Here is a 22,083-nt window from a genome sequence, read left to right on the forward strand (position 1 = left end):
AAGTCCGATATCAAATTGATCGTGTAGCTCCATTGAATCATGGTGGAATGACAACAGATGGAGATGAGGTGAGGTACAAGATGTTCCATTATAGGAGGCCAGATAGAGTCATTGAAGTAGTTTACAACAAGAAAACTAATCAGTTTTTCTGTCCATGCCGGCTATTTGAATCCCGTGGAATACCATGTTCACATATTTTCAACAGTATGAAATATAAGGGCGGGGAAACCATTCCTAACACACTTGTACTTAGCAGGTGGAGACGGTATGCCAAAAGTGAACACTTGTCGGTCACTACGTCAGATGAGGCAGACAGTAGTGTAATGAAGTCAACACGTTTTGGGGCCATAGCTACTGCCTGCAACGGACTTTCCGTCTTAGGTTATGAGAATCCTGAGATCTTCACTGATTTGATGAATGATATTTTGAAGCTGACGATGAAGTATAAGAATAAGGTACAGAAACAAGGCGGTCAAGTCAGCGGGAGCAACGACATTCGGGATCCCAATGTCATCAAGGCTAAAGGTCGCACTCCTGCAATCCCGAAGCCAAAGAAGCCTAAGAAGGGTAAGAAACCAGTAAGGTGTTCAAAGTGTCATAAAATTGGGCACAACGCAAGGACTTGTTCTACCATTATTGGTGGTGAAGAGAATGGTTTGGAGGGGGACGCGGGATCAACGCGGCAGGATGAGGGCAATGGAATTGACGAGAGCACGGAAAAGCCGTCCGGTGCCGAGACCAAGCCTAGTAGCTCCAATGCTAATGTAGTAAATCATTCGGTGGTACATAGATCATTTTTTGTTTGTTTTTTTTTTTTTTTGCTGTTACTTGTGATATTGTTGTTGTTGAACAGGTTGATCGCCGACGAGGTAAAGCCAAGAAACAAAAGACAAATGGCTCGCAACTCGATTCAGTTAATGAGAAGGTTGGTCCATATAAATCATGATTAATTTCTCATTCTTTTTTTATACTTGTATAATCGTTTTAGTGAAGTGAAAAATGGTGTTGTTCTACTTGTAGATTCAGGAAAACCCAACCGCCGCATCTGTTAAATATGAAGGTAAGACGGGCTCATGTGCTTTATCCACACAACAATCAACAATGCCACCGGTGAGTTTCTGACAGTGAATCGGTGTATCACTGTCTAGTTTAGAGATGTATGCAGTCCACATATAGGTTGAATTTGTATTTCTTTTTCTCGAAGCTTAATGCAAGATATTACATTTTTTGTATACAGCCATCCCAACCAACTGGTTTTTGCAGCAGAGGTAATCCGGGATTTGTTTACACGGTCCCTCAGTACGGAACACAACCACCTAACTTAGTTACGGGTATGCAAGCCCAGTTTATGGTGCATGGATGTCAGACCCCAACATACAATATTGTTATGGTCAACAAATGAATGCCCGTCCCTATTATGGACTCGTTCCGATATTGCCCCAAAACTGTCAGGTTTTGTATAAGTTCTACAGTGTTTGTAAAATTTTCTTCACTTGTGGTTGTGGCATTATTGATAAGTTAATTAATCACAGAATCTAACTGCTAGACAACCTATTCATGGTGGTCAGCTTAATCATGCTGGTCAACCTATCATAGCCAACGACAAGGCACCCATGGCCAATTTCAACATGAAGCGACAAAGAAAAAGGGCTGATACGTAAGCAAATGCAGTTTGATGATCTAGCCATCGGATGGCAAATATATGGCTACGGGAAAAACCACAAATAAATTCAAGGGTTTGGAGATGAAAATTGAACTCTGCATGTATATAATGGTTTCAAGTTAGAAACTAAACTTTTTCAAGTTAGAAACTAAACTTGTCATCCTTTCTAGCTTCTCAATATTGTTGAGAGACAAGTATTTAATATATGAAAAATCTCCATTTGTTTAATATTATGTATTAATTAAGTACTTAAGTTGAAAAATGTAAGTAAATGTTGAAAGAATTTAATTTTGGAGCCGGACCAAAGGTAAAGTCAACCAAGCAACCGCTTTAGGCCTCAATTTTTTTTTTCCTGTATCAAGTAAAAGAGGTCCATTTTTTCTACTAAGACAAAAAAAGCCCCAAACAACCAAGCCCAGGACAAAAGGCCAATAAAAAAAGCCCTCATCATAAAGTTTGGGCCGGCCAATTTGGATCAATTCTGCACATAACCACATAATCCATACTAATTCAATAATTGACCAAAAACAAAATACAAATTGAATAAAAAGGAGAATATGACATTCTCATCAGAACATAATACTCAGAGTAACAATGTCTGAAAATTATACCAAACAGAGAAAGTTTATTTAAGCTATTAACTCAGTATTTTCCTCTCCGCCTTCTAAACCCCTTTCTGCAACAATGTTTCCCAAACGCCGCACCCAAAGGTCTTCCCGATCTCGCAGCGCTGCCCAAGCATCCCCCGTCCCGACGGTTCCACCTCCTGCTGGGGGTCTTCCCCTTAAAGAAGAGGAGAAGAATGCCTTTTGGCTACAAATCTTCGCCACTCTTCCCCGATCCACGGTGGACGAGCCAACTCACGGGTCCATTTGCCAATCCTCCGAGCTATCTACCGATGGGTCTATCGCCGAGTCCATTCGCCAAGCCGGAGGGCTCTGCCACGAGAAACCTTTAGAGGATGCCCTCATCATAGGCCCGGGCCTAGATTCCCGCCGCCCCTGGAGGTGTCGAAGAGTCCAGCAAGGCGCAAATCAGCCACATTTCTTTTACGTTTATGAATACCTGTACCACGACTTGGGAATCAAACTACCCTTCTCCCCGTTCTTCTGTCAAGTCATGAGAGAAATCAACGTATCCCCCAACCAACTTCATCAGAATGTCGAGTTATGTTTCCGTCGAGCAGTTCTGCGAACAATTTGGGCGAAACGTTCATAAAACAAAATTCCTACGCGCGAATTCGACAAAACTGGGGCATAGTCCCTAATTTTAGTCCCTTAAATTGTGGAAAAAAAAATTGGAACATTTCGCGACGGCACATTTTTTTCGAGTTCTGTTTCCGTCGAGCAGCTCTGCGAACAATTTGGGCGAAACATTCATAAAACAAAATTCCTACGCACGAATTCGACGAAACTGAGGCATAGTCCCTAATTTTAGTCCCTTAAACTGTGGAAAAAATTTGAACCATTTCGCGACTGCACATTTTTCGAGTTTTGGTTCCGTGAGCAGCTCTACAAACAATTTGCGCGAAACGTTCATAAAACAAAAATTCCTGCGCGCGAATTCGAGGAAACTGGGGCACAGTCTCTAATTTTAGTCCCTTAAACTGTGGAAAAAAAAACTGGAACATTTCGCGACTGCACATTTTTTCGAGTTTTGTTTCCGTTGAGCAACTCTGCGAGCAATTCGCGCGAAACTTTTATAAAACAAAATTTATGCGCGCGAATTCGACGAAACTGAGGCATAGTCCCTTTTGGAACATGTTGTCTTGCATTTTGTCAAAACAAGCGATTGTCGAAGCAGATGCCATGGCATGTGATCCTGCGAGGCTAGGGCATCAGTCCTCAGCTTGTGTTTTATGTTGTGGGCCCTCTGAAGATTCTTTGAAGATATGTTTTCACGTTACTTGAGGAGCAAGTAATTATTCCAGAAGGATTTTAATTGTGGGTTGTTATTTGTTGAAACAATCTTTGTTAAAAGATTGATTTCTATCTTTACTTGTGCGATAAGTAAACAAAATATTGCAAGATTGCGTTTTGATTTATTGTTGATGCAATCTGTTACTTCAGCCCATGCTACCGCTGCTGAAGTCTATAAAAGGATGAAGACCTAAAACATGAAGACTACTGAAGCTATTGAGAGAGATTAAGTGTTTTAGGATTTGTGTTTTGTGCTTTGTCCTTTGTTAGTTGTGAATCCTCTTTGCTCACTGATTCTATAAAGCAAAGAAGGGTTCTGTGTGTTTGATTCCGTTCAAACTCTGATTGTTCATTGTGCTTACCAATCACTGTGGCAGTGATTGAGAGAAAGTGAGAGGGGCTCTCATACTTAGGTTGAGTATCTAAGTAGAAATACACTGGGTAGATTAGGAAGTGAACCATGAACTGAGGTGTTCATGAGTGTCTGTAATTCCTGAATCTTCAGATAGTGGACTTCCTTTCTTTGGGTGCAAACCCTCCAGACGTAGGTGAAAGTTTTTCACTGAACTGGATTAATAATTACTGTGTGTTATTGTTTCTGTTTTTTAAGTTCTGTTTTACTGTTAAGCGATTGTCGTACCTCTTGTCCCAGTATCGTGCAGGACAATCGTACCACAGGGAACCTGAATTACAATTGGCATCAGAGCAGGCACCCTGTTCTGGTTGGGTGAGCTCCAAGGAGTTAGATTTAAGTCATGCCATAGGGTCACATGGGCTATCATGGTTAAAAAGCCTCTATATAGTGTCATATTTTCAAAGGTTGTATGCGTTGATATAGTTGTTTACATAAGACAAAATATTTGGAAAAGAGAATGAGAGATGGTATTCTCATGCTTTATAATTATAACTGCATGTATTATTGTTTAGCCACATCATAACTATTCAAACCTCTTAACCAGAGCCGGTCCCAACATTTTAGAGGCCTTGGGCAATCTTAATTTTTTTTTTTGGGAAAGTTTAAGATTTTTTTTTCTGAATAATGAAAAAAAAATATTTATTTAGCAAAAAGGGGTGAAAAAAATTTATTTAGCAAAGTGCGGTAGTTTTTGGAGAAAATGCCACGGGCACGTGCCACAGTCAAAAAACCGTGGCTAAAAAGTCTGAAAAGGCAACGGTTTCCTCTTAGTGTGGATAGAACCCAGGTCTCATAAAAAGCTACGGTTTTTAAGCTGTTGCCTAAATATTTTAGCAACACCTTAAAAACCGTAGCCTTTGGGAATTTTTTTTGGGACCCCTTCTTTTCGGAGGTCCTGGGCTGTGGGCTTGCTTGCACAGGCCCAGGGCCGGCCCTGCTCTTAACAGTGTAAATGTTATGCAATAGGTTAGATAATACAAAAGGGATAGAATAGGGAGCAATGTTTACATTGTTTGCTTGGTCTCACATTTTAAAACTCGTGCAAAAACAATTAAGACAAAAAGGTGGACGATCATCAGATACTTGGACCAGACCTTAGTTAAATTAATAATGATTCATAAACATATGTACAGTAAAAACACCCCAAACACCGTTCACATGTGGCCAAGTGTGCTGAGTCAGCTTCTGAGTGGAGGGGCCGGAAATGAATTGCAATATTTGAGGGACTGAATGTATAATTTGGAGAAAGGTTAGAATTTTGGGGATTTTGAGCGGGATATGAAAGTGAAAATCCCTAAATTAGGGATTTCAATTTTCACCGTTCTCCTCTCTCGCGATCTCTGTTCGCCAGTTCCTCTTCTCCGCCCGCCACTCGCCGGCGCCGACCCCTCCACCACTCGCTGGAAGGCTCACTTCTTCGCCTGGGTTATGCTTCCTCCTCCTCCTTTGGCTTCCTTTTCTTCTCTCTCGCGAATCACTCCCTACGCCTCGCTCACACCGGCTTCCTCTCCTCCGCCACTGGTTCTGACGGTCACTCCCCCAGCCCTTTTTTGAATCTCTCTCGGTAACGATTTCCATCAATCTCGTTTTCTCATTCTTATGATAGATTCGGTCACACCGCGTTATTCTTATTCTGCATTTTCTCCTTTCTGTTTTCTTCTCGTTCGTTCTGTTACATTGCGATTTGCATGCTTTCAATTTCAATTCCAATTTGGTACTGATGTTTCACTCACTCTACCAGTTTGATTACCAATGCTTGATTGATTCTTTTATGTTTTCAATTTTGTTTACATTTTCAATTCTTGTTGGGTGGTGATTTTCTGAAAGGAATTTTCCTAAACTTGACAGATTCGTCTGTAAAGGGAAACATGGAAAGACTATTCTTGATCAAACAGCTGCAAGCACTGTCTCACTCATTTTGCTCTTGCTGATGATATCATTTCCAAGGTCCCCTGCTGCTCCCATTTTTCCTCTGATTTTCATTTCTTGATGCTGAATGTACTGTGATTTTGGGTTTCTTGCTGAATAATTATTTGATATATGTGCTATTTTTGAGTCTTATTATTGTTCAATGATCATGATGTAATGATGGGAGTAATAGAAGATAGGAATTAGAGAAAAATAAATTAATATGTTAACATTCTTATACAATAAGCAGTTAGGAAAACCAAATTAGCTATCAGCTCTAATTCTTGTACGATGCCTAAGTAAATTAAAACGTTCTTGCTACTATCATTGTGCTTTACACCTTCTTTTACATATTTGCTTTACTGTAACATTCCATGGGTGATTCTTACTATAATTTTTGCTCATATGTGAGAAACAATACTCTTCCAGAATCCAGATACAGCTTCTGCATTGGAAGTTCTTTAATAATATTACTGACTTCTTACTAGTATACATATTTTTCTCAATGCTTGATTTGAATGAGAGCTTCCTAAACTTAAATGCTCTTCACTTGCCCTTCAATTGAACAAATACTTGATTTCAAGGGTACAGTCTGCAGTTCTAATTGTTTGATATAGCAATTCAATTGTTGCTGTCAAGTATAAAACTTGGTCAAAATGACTTACTTCTTGTAGATATATAATGAATCTTTCTTTTTCAAATAATTCAGATATGCAGCAATGTTGGGTGCATCACCTACAAGTAGAATCAGTTTGAAACCGGTAATCTTTAATCCTTCAGTTGATCTTCTTCTGAGTAATAAGAAAAGCTTTGAGATTGAAATCTAAAATGTTGACAAGTAGATATCATGGACTAATTACACATAGCAGAATTTACTGGCTTTATCATTGAGATATTTCATACAAAGAACTCAAGTCTTTTTTTATTGGGTTATTTAGAGAGAAAAAAAATCTAGTAGAAATTTGGATTTATAAGAAAGGCAAAGGTACCATTTTTGTTGTTTAGAAGTTTAGTGAGTAACTATGGTGTTTGGAGTTTTATTAAGCTCTTTCGGTATACTACTAATCTGCTTTTCTGTTTGCTGAAACTGTCGTGCTTTCGTAGTCTTCCGACCGTGTGGAGTTTGATCATTGATCTATCATCATTGGGATGGAGTATTAAAGATAAGAATGTAGGAATTGTCTCTGGACTTGAGCCTTTAGCCTTTAGGAGTTTGTTCTACTGTGTTTTAACTGAAACAAAAAATAAAATGTGGTATGCATTTTCTTACTAGTTTTGCATGAGATAATGTGTAGGACTTTATTTTTTACACTGAATTCTATGGCTGGGAATTTAATTGGAGGGAGAGCTGCTAAGAGTGGGACATATCTTTGAGCAAAATCTTGGAAATTGCAGCTTTGTTCCACCAATTGTAGCTGATAACATTGCATGCTGAGAATTAGGGATTATTCTTCATCTTGGTTATTGATAAATATTTTCGTTAGTTTCATGCAAGTTTAGCTGATAACTCATTGATCTATCATCATAGGGATGGAGTATTAAAGATAAGAATGTAGGAATTGTCTGTGGACTTGAGCCTTTAGCCTTTAGGAGTTTGTTCTACTGTGTAGGAATTGTCTCTGCACTTCTATATGATGAATTCATTTGCTGTTGTTGGAAACCTGTAAAGGAGGCTGGCATAAGTACTACTTTGGGGTGCTGTGAATTGTCATCTGCAAAACGAGAAAGTTGTCCCTGCAGAAGTCTTGACTGGGTGTCATTTAATGGCTGTGAATTACAAAGGGCATTTGCTGTTGAATCAATGTCTTTTTTTTTCTAAGTCCTTGGGTAGTTAGTATGGAACGGTCCCTTTTGTTACAGATGGGGCTATTAAGTAAAAAACTTACACCTCTGGTTTGTAATGCTCATTTGGGATCTCTAAGCTACTCTTTATTGTGGTCATTGACCTATCTTGAATATAATATTCAGTAGATCTTTCAAAGCATTGGTGATTGGTGTTGTCATGAAAACATACTTGGTTATGGGATTGACCAAGGTAGTATATATTGCTATTTTTTAGCTTATGTTGTTCTGTGGCAGGTTTAATGTTACCTATGATTCAACCTTGGAACCAAACATTAGATAGCTAATTATGCCCATAGAGCCAAACTTAACCTAACATTGTTTAAGTAGCAAGGTTCATTGCAAGGTGCTCACAAACTGAATATTTATGTTGAAGCTAATACATTTTTTTGTTTTTGTTTTAGTTGGCCTTTTAGTATTAGAATCTCGGCTGAGGGGGGTGAAACTGAAACCAATTTCTAAGCTCCCAACCATGGAGGAAAGTGGGGGACAGGTTTGTATAAACCTTTTAATATTGAAACTTCTCACCTTTCTTTTTAAAGTTATACGGTTTGCAAGTTTGTTTAGTGTTTTCCCATTATAGAACTAGCGTCTTCATATATTGTAAAATGATATTTTTTTGAGCTATTTTTATATTTCAAATAACATTCTAGTGGTTTATTCGATGAACATACGTATATTTAGAAGCAATTCTGTTGATTCATTTATTTGTCATTTTTCAGTTACGTGTTAGACACAATTGTCAACCAAATTTTCTTCTTGAGGTCAATAAGAGTCTCTCTGATCTTCAAAAAGCTCAAATAAATGCTACCCCGTTCAAATGGTTAATGAATATTCCGGAAAAAATACCAATCAATGGGAATTTACTGTATGAATTAGTTACTCGGTGGGTAGGGCGTCGTTTGGGTTTTACAATACGAAGTGCAGTAGTTCCTTTTACCCCTTTAGATGTTTGCTTTGCAACTGGGTTGCGCATTGTAGGGGAAAGCGTGATTTTTGATCAAGATGAAGAATGTCATACTACAAGTTTGTTCAATGGGAAAAAAATTACGATCCCGATAATAGTTGAACAACTAAAAAAGTTTAATTGTGCTGAAGATGTTGAAGACTTTTGTCGGTTGTATATACTTCTTGGCTTAGCAGAATTTTATTGCCCTAATACCAAATCCACTGTGCATAGTGGTTTGTTGAGGACTTTAGACGACCTAAGTTCACTTGATAAATATAGTTGGGGTGTTTTTGTATATGATGTTTTGGTTGGTGGATTGATTCGAGCAGTCAAACACTTTCGTGAAGCAAAAAATTCACACAAAGTGTCTCTAATAGGTTGTGCAGCAGTTTTACAGGTACAAGATTTTAAGTGAAATATATTTCAATGGTACTTTATGGTCATTCTTGCTTATGTTTTTGTTTATGTTTCTATGATATGATCATGAAGTTTATGATGCACATACAGATTTGGGCTTTGGAGCATATGTCATTGCACCATAGTGTCAAATTTAGCTATGGAACTACATTTCCTCGGTTTTTACATTGGCCTCATCTTACCTTAGGGAGGAAGAAACTCTCCACAATGTTTGAAAACACTTCGGTAAGAAAATGAACCTTTATTGCAAATCTTTGTTGTATTCTGCTGATTTGTAATAGGTTGCCTTGTCTATAGATATGTCAACAAATAGCTGCAAATGGCACCTCGTGGTTTTCTCCAGTGGCATCAGCCCGTTTGCCAATCAAGATATGCCGCACATGATATTGATGTTTTAGATGCAAAGGTTAAGGATCTACAACAGAAGATATTCATCCTTGAGGAAGAATTGAGAATGATAGATCTGAATCTACCAACATCACCTCAGTTTATTGATCCAACCACTATTACTCGTTCTTTGGGTGAAGAAACCATATTGTTTGAAAATATGAACGGTGGATCCCCATCTGTCCCATCTGTGCTTGGCGTTTCCATATGTAAGTTGGGCATGTGACTACATAACAAATGACTCATAAGTGACTCTTATAGATTTACTAATTTATATATATTGCTTTTTTTTATTGCAGTTGATGCAGGTGAAGGTCATAATATACCCCATGATACCGATCCACCTGAGCAACAACGATCAAATATGTACACAAGGCGGAAAGACCAACCTAGGAAACGTGTGGGCAGCTTGGTCTGCCGGACTCCGTGGACAACATATCAAAGGAAAAAGAAGAAGATTCAATAGATCTGACCTTTAGGATGTTTTTGAAGTTCTTATTTCAATATGTAGTGCTTTTATAGCTATGGGTAGTCATGTGTAGTAATTGGGTAATTCAACCCGAAGCATAAACACCTTAAACTTTGAGGACAGTCATGTGAAACTTTGTGGTTTAATCAATGTAGTAATCGGCCAATCGAATAGGAAAATGTTACTTTCAATATTTTGAAGTATAATGACATGTACTTGTAATGAATATTTTAACTTCTTTTACATCCCTTACATAAATATGAACCTTAAACATTGTGGTCAGTCATGTGAATGGCATGTAAATAATACTTCTAAATGAACTTTTGAACTGATTTTACACCCCCTAATGTGATTTTAATTGGATACAGGGATAAGAATGAACCTTGTGCTTTATGGTTAGTCATGTGTATGCAAGTTTGGTCAACTTAACAGGAACATGTTACTTTCGATATTTTGAATCATAATGTCATGTAAATAGTCCTTCTAATGAACTTTTCAACTGATTTTACACCCCCTGATGTGATTTTAATAGGATACAAGGATAAATATGGACCTTGTGCTTTATGGTTAGTCAAGTGTATGCAAGTGGTTAATTCAGTACAATATTTGGCCAATTTAACAGGAACATGTTACTTTCGATATTTTGAATCATAATGTCATGTAAATAGTCATTCTAATGAATTTTTCAACTGATTTTACACCCTGATGTGATTTTAATAGGATACTAGGATAAATATGGACCTTGTGCTTTATGGTTAGTCATGTGTATGCAAGTGGTTAGTTCAGTGCAGTATTTGGCCAATTTAACAGGAACATGTTACTTTCGATATTTTGAATCATAATGTCATGTAAATAGTCCTTCTAATGAACTTTTCAACTGATTTTACACCCTGATGTAATTTTAATAGGATACAAGGATAAATATGGATCTTGTGCTTTATGGTTAGTCATGTGTATGCAAGTGGTTAGTTCAGTGCAGTATTTGGCCAATTTAACAGGAACATGTTACTTTCGATATTTTGAATCATAATGTCATGTAAATAGTTTCAAATTTTACACCCCTTATAGTGATTTTAATAGGATACAAGGACCTTGTGCTTTATGGTTAGTCTATGCAAATGGTTAGTTCAGTTCAGTATTTGGGCAATTTAACAGAAACATGTTACTTTCGATATTTTGAATCATAATGTCATGTAAATAGTCCTTCTAATGAACTTTTCAACTGATTTTACACCCTGATGTGATTTTAATAGGATACAAGGATAAACATGGACCTTGTGCTTTATGGTTAGTCATGTGTATGCAAGTGGTTAGTTCAGTGTAGCATTTGGCCAATTTAACATGCCATTTTGATTCAAAATATCGAAAGTAGCATGTTCCTGTTAAATTGGCCAAATACTGCACTGAACTAACCACTTGCATACACATGACTAACCATAAAGCACAAGGTCCATGTTTATCCTTGTATCCTATTAAAATCACATCAGGGGGTGTAAAATCAGTTGAAAAGTTCATTAGAAGTATTATTTACATGCCATTTTGATTTAAAATATCGAAAATAGCATGTTCCTGTTTAATTGGCCAAATACTGCACTGAACTAACCACTTGCATACACATGACTAACCATAAAGCACGAGGTCCATGTTTATCCTTGTATCCTATTAAAATCACATCAGGGGGTGTAAAATCAGTTGAAAAGTTCATTACAAGTATTATTTACATGCCATTTTGATTCAAAATATCGAAAGTAGCATGTTCCTGTTAAATTGACCAAATGCTGCACTGAAGTAACCACTTGCATACACATGACTAACCATAAAGCACAAGGTCCATGTTTACCCTTGTATCCTATTAAAATCACATCAGGGGGTGTAAAATCAGTTGAAAAGTTCATTACAAGTATTATTTACATGCCATTTTGATTCAAAATATCGAAAGTAGCATGTTCCTGTTAAATTGGCCAAATTCTGCACTGAACTAACCACTTGCATACACATGACTAACCATAAAGCACAAGGTCCATGTTTATCCTTGTATCCTATTAAAATCACATCAGGGGGTGTAAAATCAGTTGAAAAGTTCATTAGAAGTATTATTTACATGCCATTTTGATTCAAAATATCGAAAGTAGCATGTTCCTGTTAAATTGGCCAAATACTGCACTGAACTAACCACTTGCATACACATGCCTAACCATAAAGCACAAGGTCCATGTTTATCCTTGTATCCTATTAAAATCACATCAGGGGGGTGTAAAATCTGTTGAAAAGTTCATTAGAAGTATTATTTACATGCCATTTTGATTCAAAATATCGAAAGTAGCATGTTCCTGTTAAATTGGCCAAATACTGCACTGAACTAACCACTTGCATACACATGACTAACCATAAAGCACAAGGTCCCTGTTTATCCTTGTATCCTATTAAAATCACATCAGGGGGTGTAAAATCAGTTGAAAAGTTCATTAGAAGTATTATTTACATGCCATTTTGATTCAAAATATCGAAAGTAGCATGTTCCTGTTAAATTGGCCAAATACTGCACTGAACTAACCACTTGCATACACATGACTAACCATAAAGCACAAGATCCATGTTTATCCTTGTATCCTATTAAAATCACATCAGGGGTGTAAAATCAGTTGAAAAGTTCATTAGAAGTATTATTTACATGCCATTTTGATTCAAAATATCGAAAGTAGCATGTTCCTGTTAAATTGGCCAAATACTGCACTGAACTAACCACTTGCATACACATGACTAACCATAAAGCACAAGGTCCATGTTTATCCTTGTATCCTATTAAAATCACATCAGGGGGTGTAAAATCAGTTGAAAAGTTCATTAGAAGTATTATTTACATGTCATTTTTATTCAAAATATCGAAAGTAGCATGTTCCTGTTAAATTGGCCAAATACTGCACTGAACTAACCACTTGCATACACATGACTAACCATAAAGCACAAGGTCCATGTTTATCCTTGTATCCTATTAAAATCACATCAGGGGGTGTAAAATCAGTTGAAAAGTTCATTACAAGTCCAATCTCAACTTTTGTTGTAGGAATGATGATTTAAGGAACAAATGCAAGAGACCAAGGATTTTGAAGATTTTGTGTCAAAAGAGCTGAGCTGATTTTGAAGGTGCTCAGCTGATTTTTAGTGGAATGGTTTTGTCCTAAAAGAGCTGAGCTGATTTTGAAGGTGCTCAGCTGATTTGAGGCGGTTTGGAGACAAAACCCATGAGTGAAGGTAAAAAAAATTCAGCTCAGCGCACGGGAAAAAGAGCTGAGCGCCCTGTGTCTCAAATTTCATATAAAAAGGCCAAAAATTCCATCAGAAAGGAGAAAGGGAGAACCAGAACTTGAAAAAGGAGAAAACCCACAAAGGAAGAAAGAAAGAAAAGGGAGATTGAGAACTTTCGCACCCTCCGTCAAGCTGGGGACACGCCGACGACGGCACGGATCATCTCCATCTTCTCTATTCTCTTGTAAGCTTTAAGCTTCCATGAAAATGGATAGCTAAACCTCTTTGTATTGGGATTGGATGTAGTCTTTTATCTTGAATGTATCCAACTGTTTTCTCAACTTGTTCACAACTCATTTTATTACAGCTTTTTTTTAGTTTTGCAACTTAGTTTAAAACAACCAACCAAAACACTCCTTGAATTCATTGCTTAAGTATTTTCACTAAAGAACGGCGTTGTATTTCCAATTCCCTGAGGACGATAAAAACCCTTTACTATACTACGATTGAATCTTGAAAGGGATTTGAAAGTAGTTGTGGTAAAAACCTTTCAACAGTTTGTAACCCCCACAAAGCATGAGTGTTTGAGTGCTTGCCACTATTGGAGTGTTCACCAATCAATTTTGTAAAAATTATGTTGCAATAGATAGATATCAACTAATTAATAATCATCGATACATAGTACATAGGTTGTAACGACAATTCGTATTGTCTGCCAATATTTGTAAGAGTAAGCAAAAGGTAGTGTTTGTCAACTATTGCAAAGAAAGTACCATCAGACATAGACATTTGAAATTGAGACAATTGAGATTGACAGGAAACAAATACTAGTTCATCAGGAACAAAATTTGTGTTATGCCGGTGTTTCCATCATTGAAGGAGAAAGGATATGGAGAAAGGATGTATTCTTACACATCATAGTGGCATAAGTGTAGTCACACTAACAAATAAAAACCAGGTAATATATACCACTATACAAAAAGATCAACAAATTTGTTGCAGTTAGTCCTAATCAAACATTAGACACGATCAAAGTAAACATCGCCAACATTATGCAATCCTGCATGAAGGATAAATAAGTACATGGTCAGACGTTGTACATATATATAAAATCCACAGTTCATCTAAAATTACCCGTTGAATTATCTGTCTTTATAAATCTAATGGAAGATGTGCATCTTCCAACACTTTGGTCCGACGACTATTCATGGGATGCAACACCCATTTACAAACAAATTCACGACGAATTTGATTGATGTCAACCTGAATATGCAATTATTACTTAATATATGTTTAAATGTAGAATAAAAGTAAGGCTTATAACTAAATTTGAATGTAGAATAAAAAAGGCTAATTATAAACAAAATAATAGTAATAACCTAACCTCAGAGTAATTTGGCATTGTCATACCACCCCATCTCGGGACACAGTCCCAAATATCCATGTATTTTAATACATAGATACCGCAATCATGTCTATAAGAGAACATATGTGTTAATTACTTTATGTATGTATTGAATCAACATATGACAACATAAGTACGTAAGTGTTGACACTTTAAAAAACTCACCCATTGTGCTGCTGGGGCAAGTCATCATATAAAATTTGCAAAGTGAAGTTACGTTTATCCAACGTATTGTCCAGCATGCACAACAACTCTTCAAATCGACCCTTCTAATAAATATTAAGTTTTAACCTAAAAATTCAACGAAATTGGTATTCATCAGTAGCATTATAAATATTAAGCACATATAATCAGACCAACATATCTTAATTAGATGATATATGAATTTTAGTAGTTGTCATACCAATGTATTAGTGAGCATCATCAAATCAGCACTTGAGTCATGGTGTTTTCCAAGTGAATCTAACACATACAAAACCTTGTGATTCTTGTCCACCACGTAGCAGAACCAATGACCCTCAAATAATGCAGGTGCAAATATCTACAATAGATAAACGACATCAACTTTACATTGCTCAATTTTTGTATATGCTTTGTTAAAAGTTATATTGGATACTTACCAAATTACAATGCATCAGACTATGCATTGCATTATTATCATGAGCAACTTCTGTAATGGTTCTCTCACTCCAAATTGGACGTAATCCGGATCGAATCAAACCCAACTCATTTTTCACCTTATCCTACCAACAAAAAATATACAATTAGTATCTACATAACATAACTTAAATGACAACATTTACTCTGAAGATTACTCACGACTAAGACATGGCTAAACATGTAACGGGTAACAGCTCCCGTGTGTTCTACTTCATCACGCATGAAGACCTTGGCTGCTAGTAAGAAAATCTGACATTACATATGAAATAAAATAATTTGCATTATATTAGTAATGCACTAGTGGTTATTTGGGCCATCATACAAACATAGTTAACGTATGATTGTCAAGTTAATAATTACCAGAGTGTTGACGCAATGTCTTGGTCTCATGCACAACATGTCTTGAAGGCTAAGGTACTGACCAAACATATCAGCAATGATCCTGCACATTGAGCATCACTAGCATGTAATTAACACATCGACCAACAAGAATGACGTGTAAGTCAAAAAATTTATATTTGGAACATACTCTAATCTTCCACCATCACTGGTTTTCTTACGAGTACAAAAGCTATACAATTTCTTCAAAAGTTTCTCTTTTGTACATGGAGGAGGATTCGGTCTTAATGGTTGAGGTGACCCATCATGGCATGCAGGCTCATCCTCATGAACTTCATCGGGCCATGGAGGCCCATCCTCATGACCTTCACCGGGGTATACAGGCTCCATGTCATGTCCTTCATCTTTAGTGGGAGTAGGCGTTGATTGCAAACCTATGAACTTTTTGATTCTATCCACCTCTTGCTGAAGTATCAATACCTTATGTTCAAGTTCGTTAAACTGTCCACTCAGTCGCTCATGTTTACTGTCCATATCCTCATTGTCACTAGTGAGACATTTCCAATGACAAAAACCCTCATTTGCTTCAGTCATCGCTTGCCTGAGGACCTCATGCTGATCAATCTCCTCTTTAGAGCAAACCAAGTCTTCAAGAACCTGGAATATCACCATTTGAAGAGTAAAATCATAAAATACCCATCAACAATATTCAAAGTTTCCAAAACATGTAACTAATTATAGGACTTTTTAGGGATATTACAGGATTCTTTTCAAAAGCTGTTGCAATAGTTGTGCTCCCCATATTAAGTTTTTGCCACTGTAAAAAGCGTGGAAATGAAACGCTTGTTGGTTGCTGATCTTTTTTCCGTAGACACACATGCACCAACGCCCATATCTATAACATTGACCATGAGTTGTAGATAAAATTGATTGATTGAACAAAATAACAAATTATGTTGTTGGTGTATTACACAAAACAACATAAACACAAGATTGATATACCTGTAATAGTAACTTGGTCAGAATTCATACCCTCACTAACAGACCTTGCTGATCGAGTTAAGCTGGCAGATAAGGAATCATATATAGCAGCACCCCAATTGTACTGGTCAAGAGCATCTAGGTTATCTAACATACTTAACAAAGCACCATTCACAGGGGATGTTGTCTTTGGGAAATAGAATACAGAAAAGGCAAGAAATAAATATAGCCTACAAAAATCATCAACTTGTTCATCACGCTGAAACAGTTTTAGTTGTTCAACTATGGTGGGGATGGTTATATCTTTTCCTTCAAACAAGGATCTTGTATGACTTTCTTCTGGGTCATGCATCAATACTCGTTCACCAACTATACGCAACCCCAGAGCAAAACATACATGTAGAAGAGTAAATTTAACCAGACGACTTCCTACTCTAAAACCTTTGAGGTGCTCATCCCACCGATACAACAATTCAAGTAGCAAAGGGCAAGAGAGTTTTAATGTTTCTCCCATTTGGATGGTCCATCTAAATGGGGTGGACTGAATCCGAGCCTTTTGTGCTGCAGTGAGATGACTATTAACTTCAACCAATAAATTAGTTCTACACTTATGCCTCAATTGAACCTGCGAAAAAAATATGTCCAAACCCATAAAGGCCTTATTGTTAGTGCTTAGTAATATATCAACTCAACTTGATAATCACTTTTACGTTATAATGTTACGTAATGCATCGCCCAAAAACCTACACATTAATTAATAATATAGTATCCGAACCATGTCAATGCCTAGAGAATCCATTTTTAAACATGAATATCAAACCAGAAACTTAGAATCTCATAAAGAACATGCTTGATGAACATCAAATTCAAGGAAAAATATTTAAGTATAGGTGTTGCCCAACTCTTAAACGGTAAGACACCACTCACTCCATAGTTAATATTCTTGAAGAAATTGCTTAGTTTTACTAAATTAATTCATTTAAGAGATTAAAATAATAGGCTTAATTTCACTTTTCATCCCTGATCTATACCCCTTGTGCAATTTTGGTCCTCTTTGTTTAAAAGGAGCAATTTTAGTACACAAAATATCAAATTGTGGCAATTGAGTCCTTTCCGTCAATTTTCCGTTAAATTGTTAACGTCGTTAGCTCAGCTGGACAAAATAAGTGACCTGGAATTACAATTTGCACCCAAAGAGAAAATTAAAATAATAAAAACATAATTTTCATCTTTTTCTTCATCAGGTACCGTCCTCTCATTTGTTCCTCATCGTCATCTTCATTATTTCCATGCCCACCATCCCCATCATCTTACCACCACCACTACCATTCTCTTCTCAACCCCGCTTCTTGTTATTCTTCATAACCATTGGTTAGTACCCATAAATCAACAAACAAACAATACCCATATATAGAAGAACCATTCCCAATCCATCAAAAACCACAAATCGAACACTATCTGGTTGATTAAACAAGAACAAAACCCCATCTTCAAATAACAAAACCCTACCTTCAAACCCCCAATTTCAATTCAAACACTGTTTGGGATCGAATTTTTTAAGCAAAGGGAAAGCATGTTGGACAACCCCACCCAAATCATGTTGTTCACGGCGCCATCTTCTCATGCAACCAAGAAGCAATTTTGGGTTTCTGGAAAGATAATGGGTTTGAGCTTCCTACTTTCCCCTTTCTTTTGATTGTTTCAGATCTGGGGTTTCTGGAAAGATTTGCAATTTTGGGTTTCTGGGAAAGATAATGGGTTTTTTAAATTCAGGGTTCCTGTGTGGGTTGAAAGAAGAAGAAGGTGAAGGTGGGAAGGAGGGATCGATGATAGTGAATGAAAATCTGGATGGTTCTATTCATCTCCTTCCATGGCTGATTTGGATGTTGGGTCGGTGGGGTAAGTGTTTTCGGTGGGGTTGAAAAGGGAGTGGTGAGTCGGAAGAAAAAGAGAGTGTGGCGGTGAGATGACTGAGTGGAGGTGGTGCGGTGGAGAGAGGAGGAGAAGAAGAAGAAGGGGTGGTGGTGATATCGAAGATGAAGAACGACCATTGTAATCTTTTTTTTTTTAAATTCCAACTTTTTTTTAATTACGTGGATGCCTATCTGGAATCTTACTGGCAGTAGTGTCAGTGGCACATCATTAATAAACGCCATGTATGCCAATTTAGATGGAGAATAGACGGAAGGACCTAATTGTCACATCCCGATCATTGGTGTACCAAAATTGCTCCTTTTAAACAAAGGGGACCAAAATTGCGCAAGAGGCATAGATCAGGGATGAAAAGTGCAATTAAGCCAAAATAATAATGTTTTATACCTTGTATTGATTTCACCCAACCAACCAGCTAGCTAAAATCAAATGTTATATTTCCTTTGACTCTTTGTCCAATACATATCGTTTTGGATTATAGTATAAATTAGAATATATGTAATAGAGGAGGTGAGAAATTAACTACAAATATAAGTTTTTCTATCCATGAAAGTTATAGTCACTAGTCAGCATGCCCCAACAATTTCTATTTAAGTGGAGTGTAATTTGGTTTACAAAAACATAAGTAATTGAACATAGTTAACATAGTATCAACACTAATAAATATTATTATCAGCTCATTAATAAAACCAAGAACATAAAAAAAACATTTTAAGATTTGTTTTAGATTAACAACAACAGTATTAGCAATTATTGTCTAGCCAGTTTTTAAATAGTTACCATGTTCTTCCTTGTATCCTTTGCTCTTATATGGTTGTGAGCCGCAGAGTTAATTAATTCTTTGTAACCTGTAAAAATAAAATGAAAGATTAATATTATGACTTACATTGTAAACCACATGGGTGAAGTCAGCAGATTTGTAAGCGATCAACTGAAGACAGAGTAAGTGAAAATAGATAAAAAGACAAGATCAACAATTTGGAAAGAAAAGAGAAGAAACATAATAAGACTACATCATGATCATTGAACGGACTAATAAAAGTAAAATACAGATGCCCCCCCTCACTAGAAGGTATATTAAGATTTTTTATAATAGATTTTTCGCTTTAAATATTGGTAATCAGAATTGAAGGTAACGAAGGTATAGAACACAAGCATGTATTAAAGAACTCAAAAGAGAGATTTAAAACCCAAATTACAGGATTGTTACTAATGAACATTCTAAGAAACCGAGGAGCCTAATAATAGCTATTAGGTCTCTCATAACAGTGATATTTGAAAATGTTATCTTTTTTTTCCTACTCCGTTAATGATGGTAGCTATCCACCACAAGTTGTATGACTGCCCGCTTTCTGCAATTTTGCTATGTGTAATTAGTCCATGATATCTACTTGTCAACATTTTAGATTTCAATCTCAAAGCTTTTCTTATTACTCAGAAGAAGATCAACTGAAGGATTAAAGATTACCGGTTTCAAACTGATTCTACTTGTAGGTGATGCACCCAACATTGCTGCATATCTGAATTATTAGAAAAAGAAAGATTCATTATATATCTACAAGAAGTAAGTCATTTTGACCAAGTTTTATACTTGACAGCAACAATTGAATTGCTATATCAAACAATTAGAACTGCAGACTGTACCCTTGAAATCAAGTATTTGTTCAATTGAAGGGCAAGTGAAGAGCATTTAAGTTTAGGAAGCTCTCATTCAAATCAAGCATTGAGAAAAATATGTATACTAGTAAGAAGTCAGTAATATTATTAAAGAACTTCCAATGCAGAAGCTGTATCTGGATTCTGGAAGAGTATTGTTTCTCACATATGAGCAAAAATTATAGTAAGAATCACCCATGGAATGTTACAGTAAAGCAAATATGTAAAAGAAGGTGTAAAGCACAATGATAGTAGCAAGAACGTTTTAATTTACTTAGGCATCGTACAAGAATTAGAGCTGATAGCTAATTTGGTTTTCCTAACTGCTTATTGTATAAGAATGTTAACATATTAATTTATTTTTCTCTAATTCCTATCTTCTATTACTCCCATCATTACATCATGATCATTGAACAATAATAAGACTCAAAAATAGCATATATATCAAATAATTATTCAGCAAGAAACCCAAAATCACAGTACATTCAGCATCAAGAAATGAAAATCAGAGGAAAAATGGGAGCAGCAGGGGACCTTGGAAATGATATCATCAGCAAGAGTAAAATGAGTGAGACAGTGCTTGCAGCTGTTTGATCAAGAATAGTCTTTCCATGTTTCCCTTTACAGACGAATCTGTCAAGTTTAGGAAAATTCCTTTCAGAAAATCACCATCCAACAAGAATTAAAAATGTAAACAAAATTGAAAACATAAAAGAATCAATCAAGCATTGGTAATCAAACTGGTAGAGTGAGTGAAACATCAGTACCAAATTGAAATTGAAATTGAAAGCATGCAAATCGCAATGTAACAGAACGAACGAGAAGAAAACAGAAAGGAGAAAATGCAGAATAAGAATAACGCGGTGTGACCGAATCTATCATAAGAATGAGAAAACGAGATTGATGGAAATCGTTACCGAGAGAGATTCAAAAAGGGGCTGGGGGAGTGACTGTCAGAACCAGTGGCCGAGGAGAGGAAGCCGGTGTGAGCGAGGCGTAGGGAAGGATTCGCGAGAGAGAAGAAAAGGAAGCCAGAGGAGGAGGAGGAAGCATAACCCAGGCGAAGAAGTGAGCCTTCCAGCGAGTGGTGGAGGGGTCGGCGCCGGCGAGTGGCGGGCGGAGAAGAGGAACTGGCGAACAGAGATCGCGAGAGAGGAGAACGGTGAAAATTGAAATCCCTAATTTAGGGATTTTCACTTTCATATCCCGCTCAAAATCCCCAAAATTCTAACCTTTCTCCAAATTATACATTCAGTCCCTCAAATATTGCAATTCATTTCCGGCCCCTCCACTCAGAAGCTGACTCAGCACACTTGGCCACATGTGAACGGTGTTTGGGGTGTTTTTACTGTACATATGTTTATGAATCATTATTGTAGTTCAATATAGTAATAAGAACTACTTTTTCAAAACCCCAAACTGATGCAGACGTTGGGCAAGTGTATACAATAAAAAAGGGGGCAAAGTGATATTCACAAGTTTTAGACTTCAGCGTATCATTAGATTAGGTAGTGCCTCTATAGAATAAAATAATGATGGAAAAGATAGATAGTGATTGGTGACCTACAGTTTAGCATGTGGACCGTTGTTTCTCCTCCAAACCCAGTGGGTTTTGCATCTTACTAAAACACCCTCGTCTTTCTCCCGTTGTGACGCTGCTGCCCCTGCTTTTCCCTGTCGAATTACTGGAATGCCCCCGTTCCTCTGATGTGATGACGCTGCTGCCCCTGATTTTCCCTGTCGAATTCCTGGAATGCCCCCGTTCCTCTGGTGTGATGACGCTGCTGCCCCTGACTTTTGAGGGAAATTACTGTCCAACTTTATTTCTTCGTTCATCCAGGATTGACTCTTTCTTCTTTCTGGCGATATTCCGGTGGCGGCGGGAGCTTTTCAGT

At 37.0% G+C, this 22,083-nt stretch overlaps 2 protein-coding genes and 1 long non-coding RNA gene across 5 annotated transcripts; 1 reads left to right on the forward strand and 2 right to left on the reverse strand.

Moving 5' to 3' along the window:
* Positions 1–5,270: 5,270 nt before the first annotated feature.
* Positions 5,271–10,197, forward strand: LOC130721162 (uncharacterized). Of its 3 annotated transcripts, XM_057571905.1 has the most exons (8): positions 5,271–5,561; positions 5,846–5,944; positions 6,615–6,666; positions 8,152–8,240; positions 8,470–9,093; positions 9,204–9,338; positions 9,411–9,709; positions 9,800–10,197. In XM_057571905.1, the coding sequence occupies exons 4-7, from the start codon at positions 8,220–8,222 to the stop codon at positions 9,495–9,497; spliced, it is 867 nt and encodes a 288-aa protein (XP_057427888.1). In that variant the 5' UTR covers positions 5,271–5,561; positions 5,846–5,944; positions 6,615–6,666; positions 8,152–8,219; the 3' UTR covers positions 9,498–9,709; positions 9,800–10,197. The 3 variants fall into 3 exon arrangements, with proteins under 3 accessions (XP_057427888.1, XP_057427887.1, XP_057427886.1); XM_057571904.1 differs by lacking the exon at positions 5,271–5,561 and having other exon boundaries at positions 5,721–5,944; XM_057571903.1 differs by lacking the exons at positions 5,271–5,561; positions 5,846–5,944; positions 6,615–6,666 and having other exon boundaries at positions 7,792–8,240.
* A 4,170-nt stretch (positions 10,198–14,367) lies between these two features.
* Positions 14,368–17,399, reverse strand: LOC130719503 (uncharacterized). Its single transcript, XM_057570126.1, has 11 exons — positions 17,376–17,399; positions 16,635–17,225; positions 16,380–16,514; positions 15,810–16,276; positions 15,641–15,722; positions 15,440–15,529; positions 15,241–15,363; positions 15,024–15,161; positions 14,786–14,889; positions 14,600–14,690; positions 14,368–14,478 (listed from the first exon to the last, which is right to left on the reverse strand). Exons 1-11 carry the CDS (start codon positions 17,397–17,399, stop codon positions 14,368–14,370), a joined length of 1,956 nt encoding a protein of 651 aa, XP_057426109.1.
* A 2,495-nt stretch (positions 17,400–19,894) lies between these two features.
* On the reverse strand, positions 19,895–21,422 carry LOC130720238 (uncharacterized). The gene is made up of 3 exons (XR_009012991.1): positions 21,106–21,422; positions 20,723–20,821; positions 19,895–20,052 (listed from the first exon to the last, which is right to left on the reverse strand). It is a non-coding gene; the product is annotated as an uncharacterized LOC130720238 (long non-coding RNA).
* Between the last annotated feature and the right edge of the window lie 661 nt (positions 21,423–22,083).

Source organism: Lotus japonicus, chromosome 5 (assembly GCF_012489685.1).
Source record: "Lotus japonicus ecotype B-129 chromosome 5, LjGifu_v1.2".
NCBI classification, from domain to species: Eukaryota; Viridiplantae; Streptophyta; class Magnoliopsida; order Fabales; family Fabaceae; genus Lotus; species Lotus japonicus.

Coding starts and splice junctions, on each gene's coding strand:
- LOC130721162 (XM_057571903.1), top strand. CDS start 8,115: ATGTTGAAGCTAATACATTTTTTTGTTTTTGTTTTAGTTGGCCTTTTA. Junction 8,241..8,469: donor TGGAGGAAAGTGGGGGACAG/GTTTGTATAAAC, acceptor GTCATTTTTCAG/TTACGTGTTAGACACAATTG. Junction 9,339..9,410: donor CAATGTTTGAAAACACTTCG/GTAAGAAAATGA, acceptor CCTTGTCTATAG/ATATGTCAACAAATAGCTGC.
- LOC130719503 (XM_057570126.1), bottom strand. CDS start 17,399: ATGGATTCTCTAGGCATTGACATG. Junction 15,530..15,640: donor GACATTGCGTCAACACTCTG/GTAATTATTAAC, acceptor ATGTAATGTCAG/ATTTTCTTACTAGCAGCCAA. Junction 14,890..15,023: donor TGATGCTCACTAATACATTG/GTATGACAACTA, acceptor AATATTTATTAG/AAGGGTCGATTTGAAGAGTT.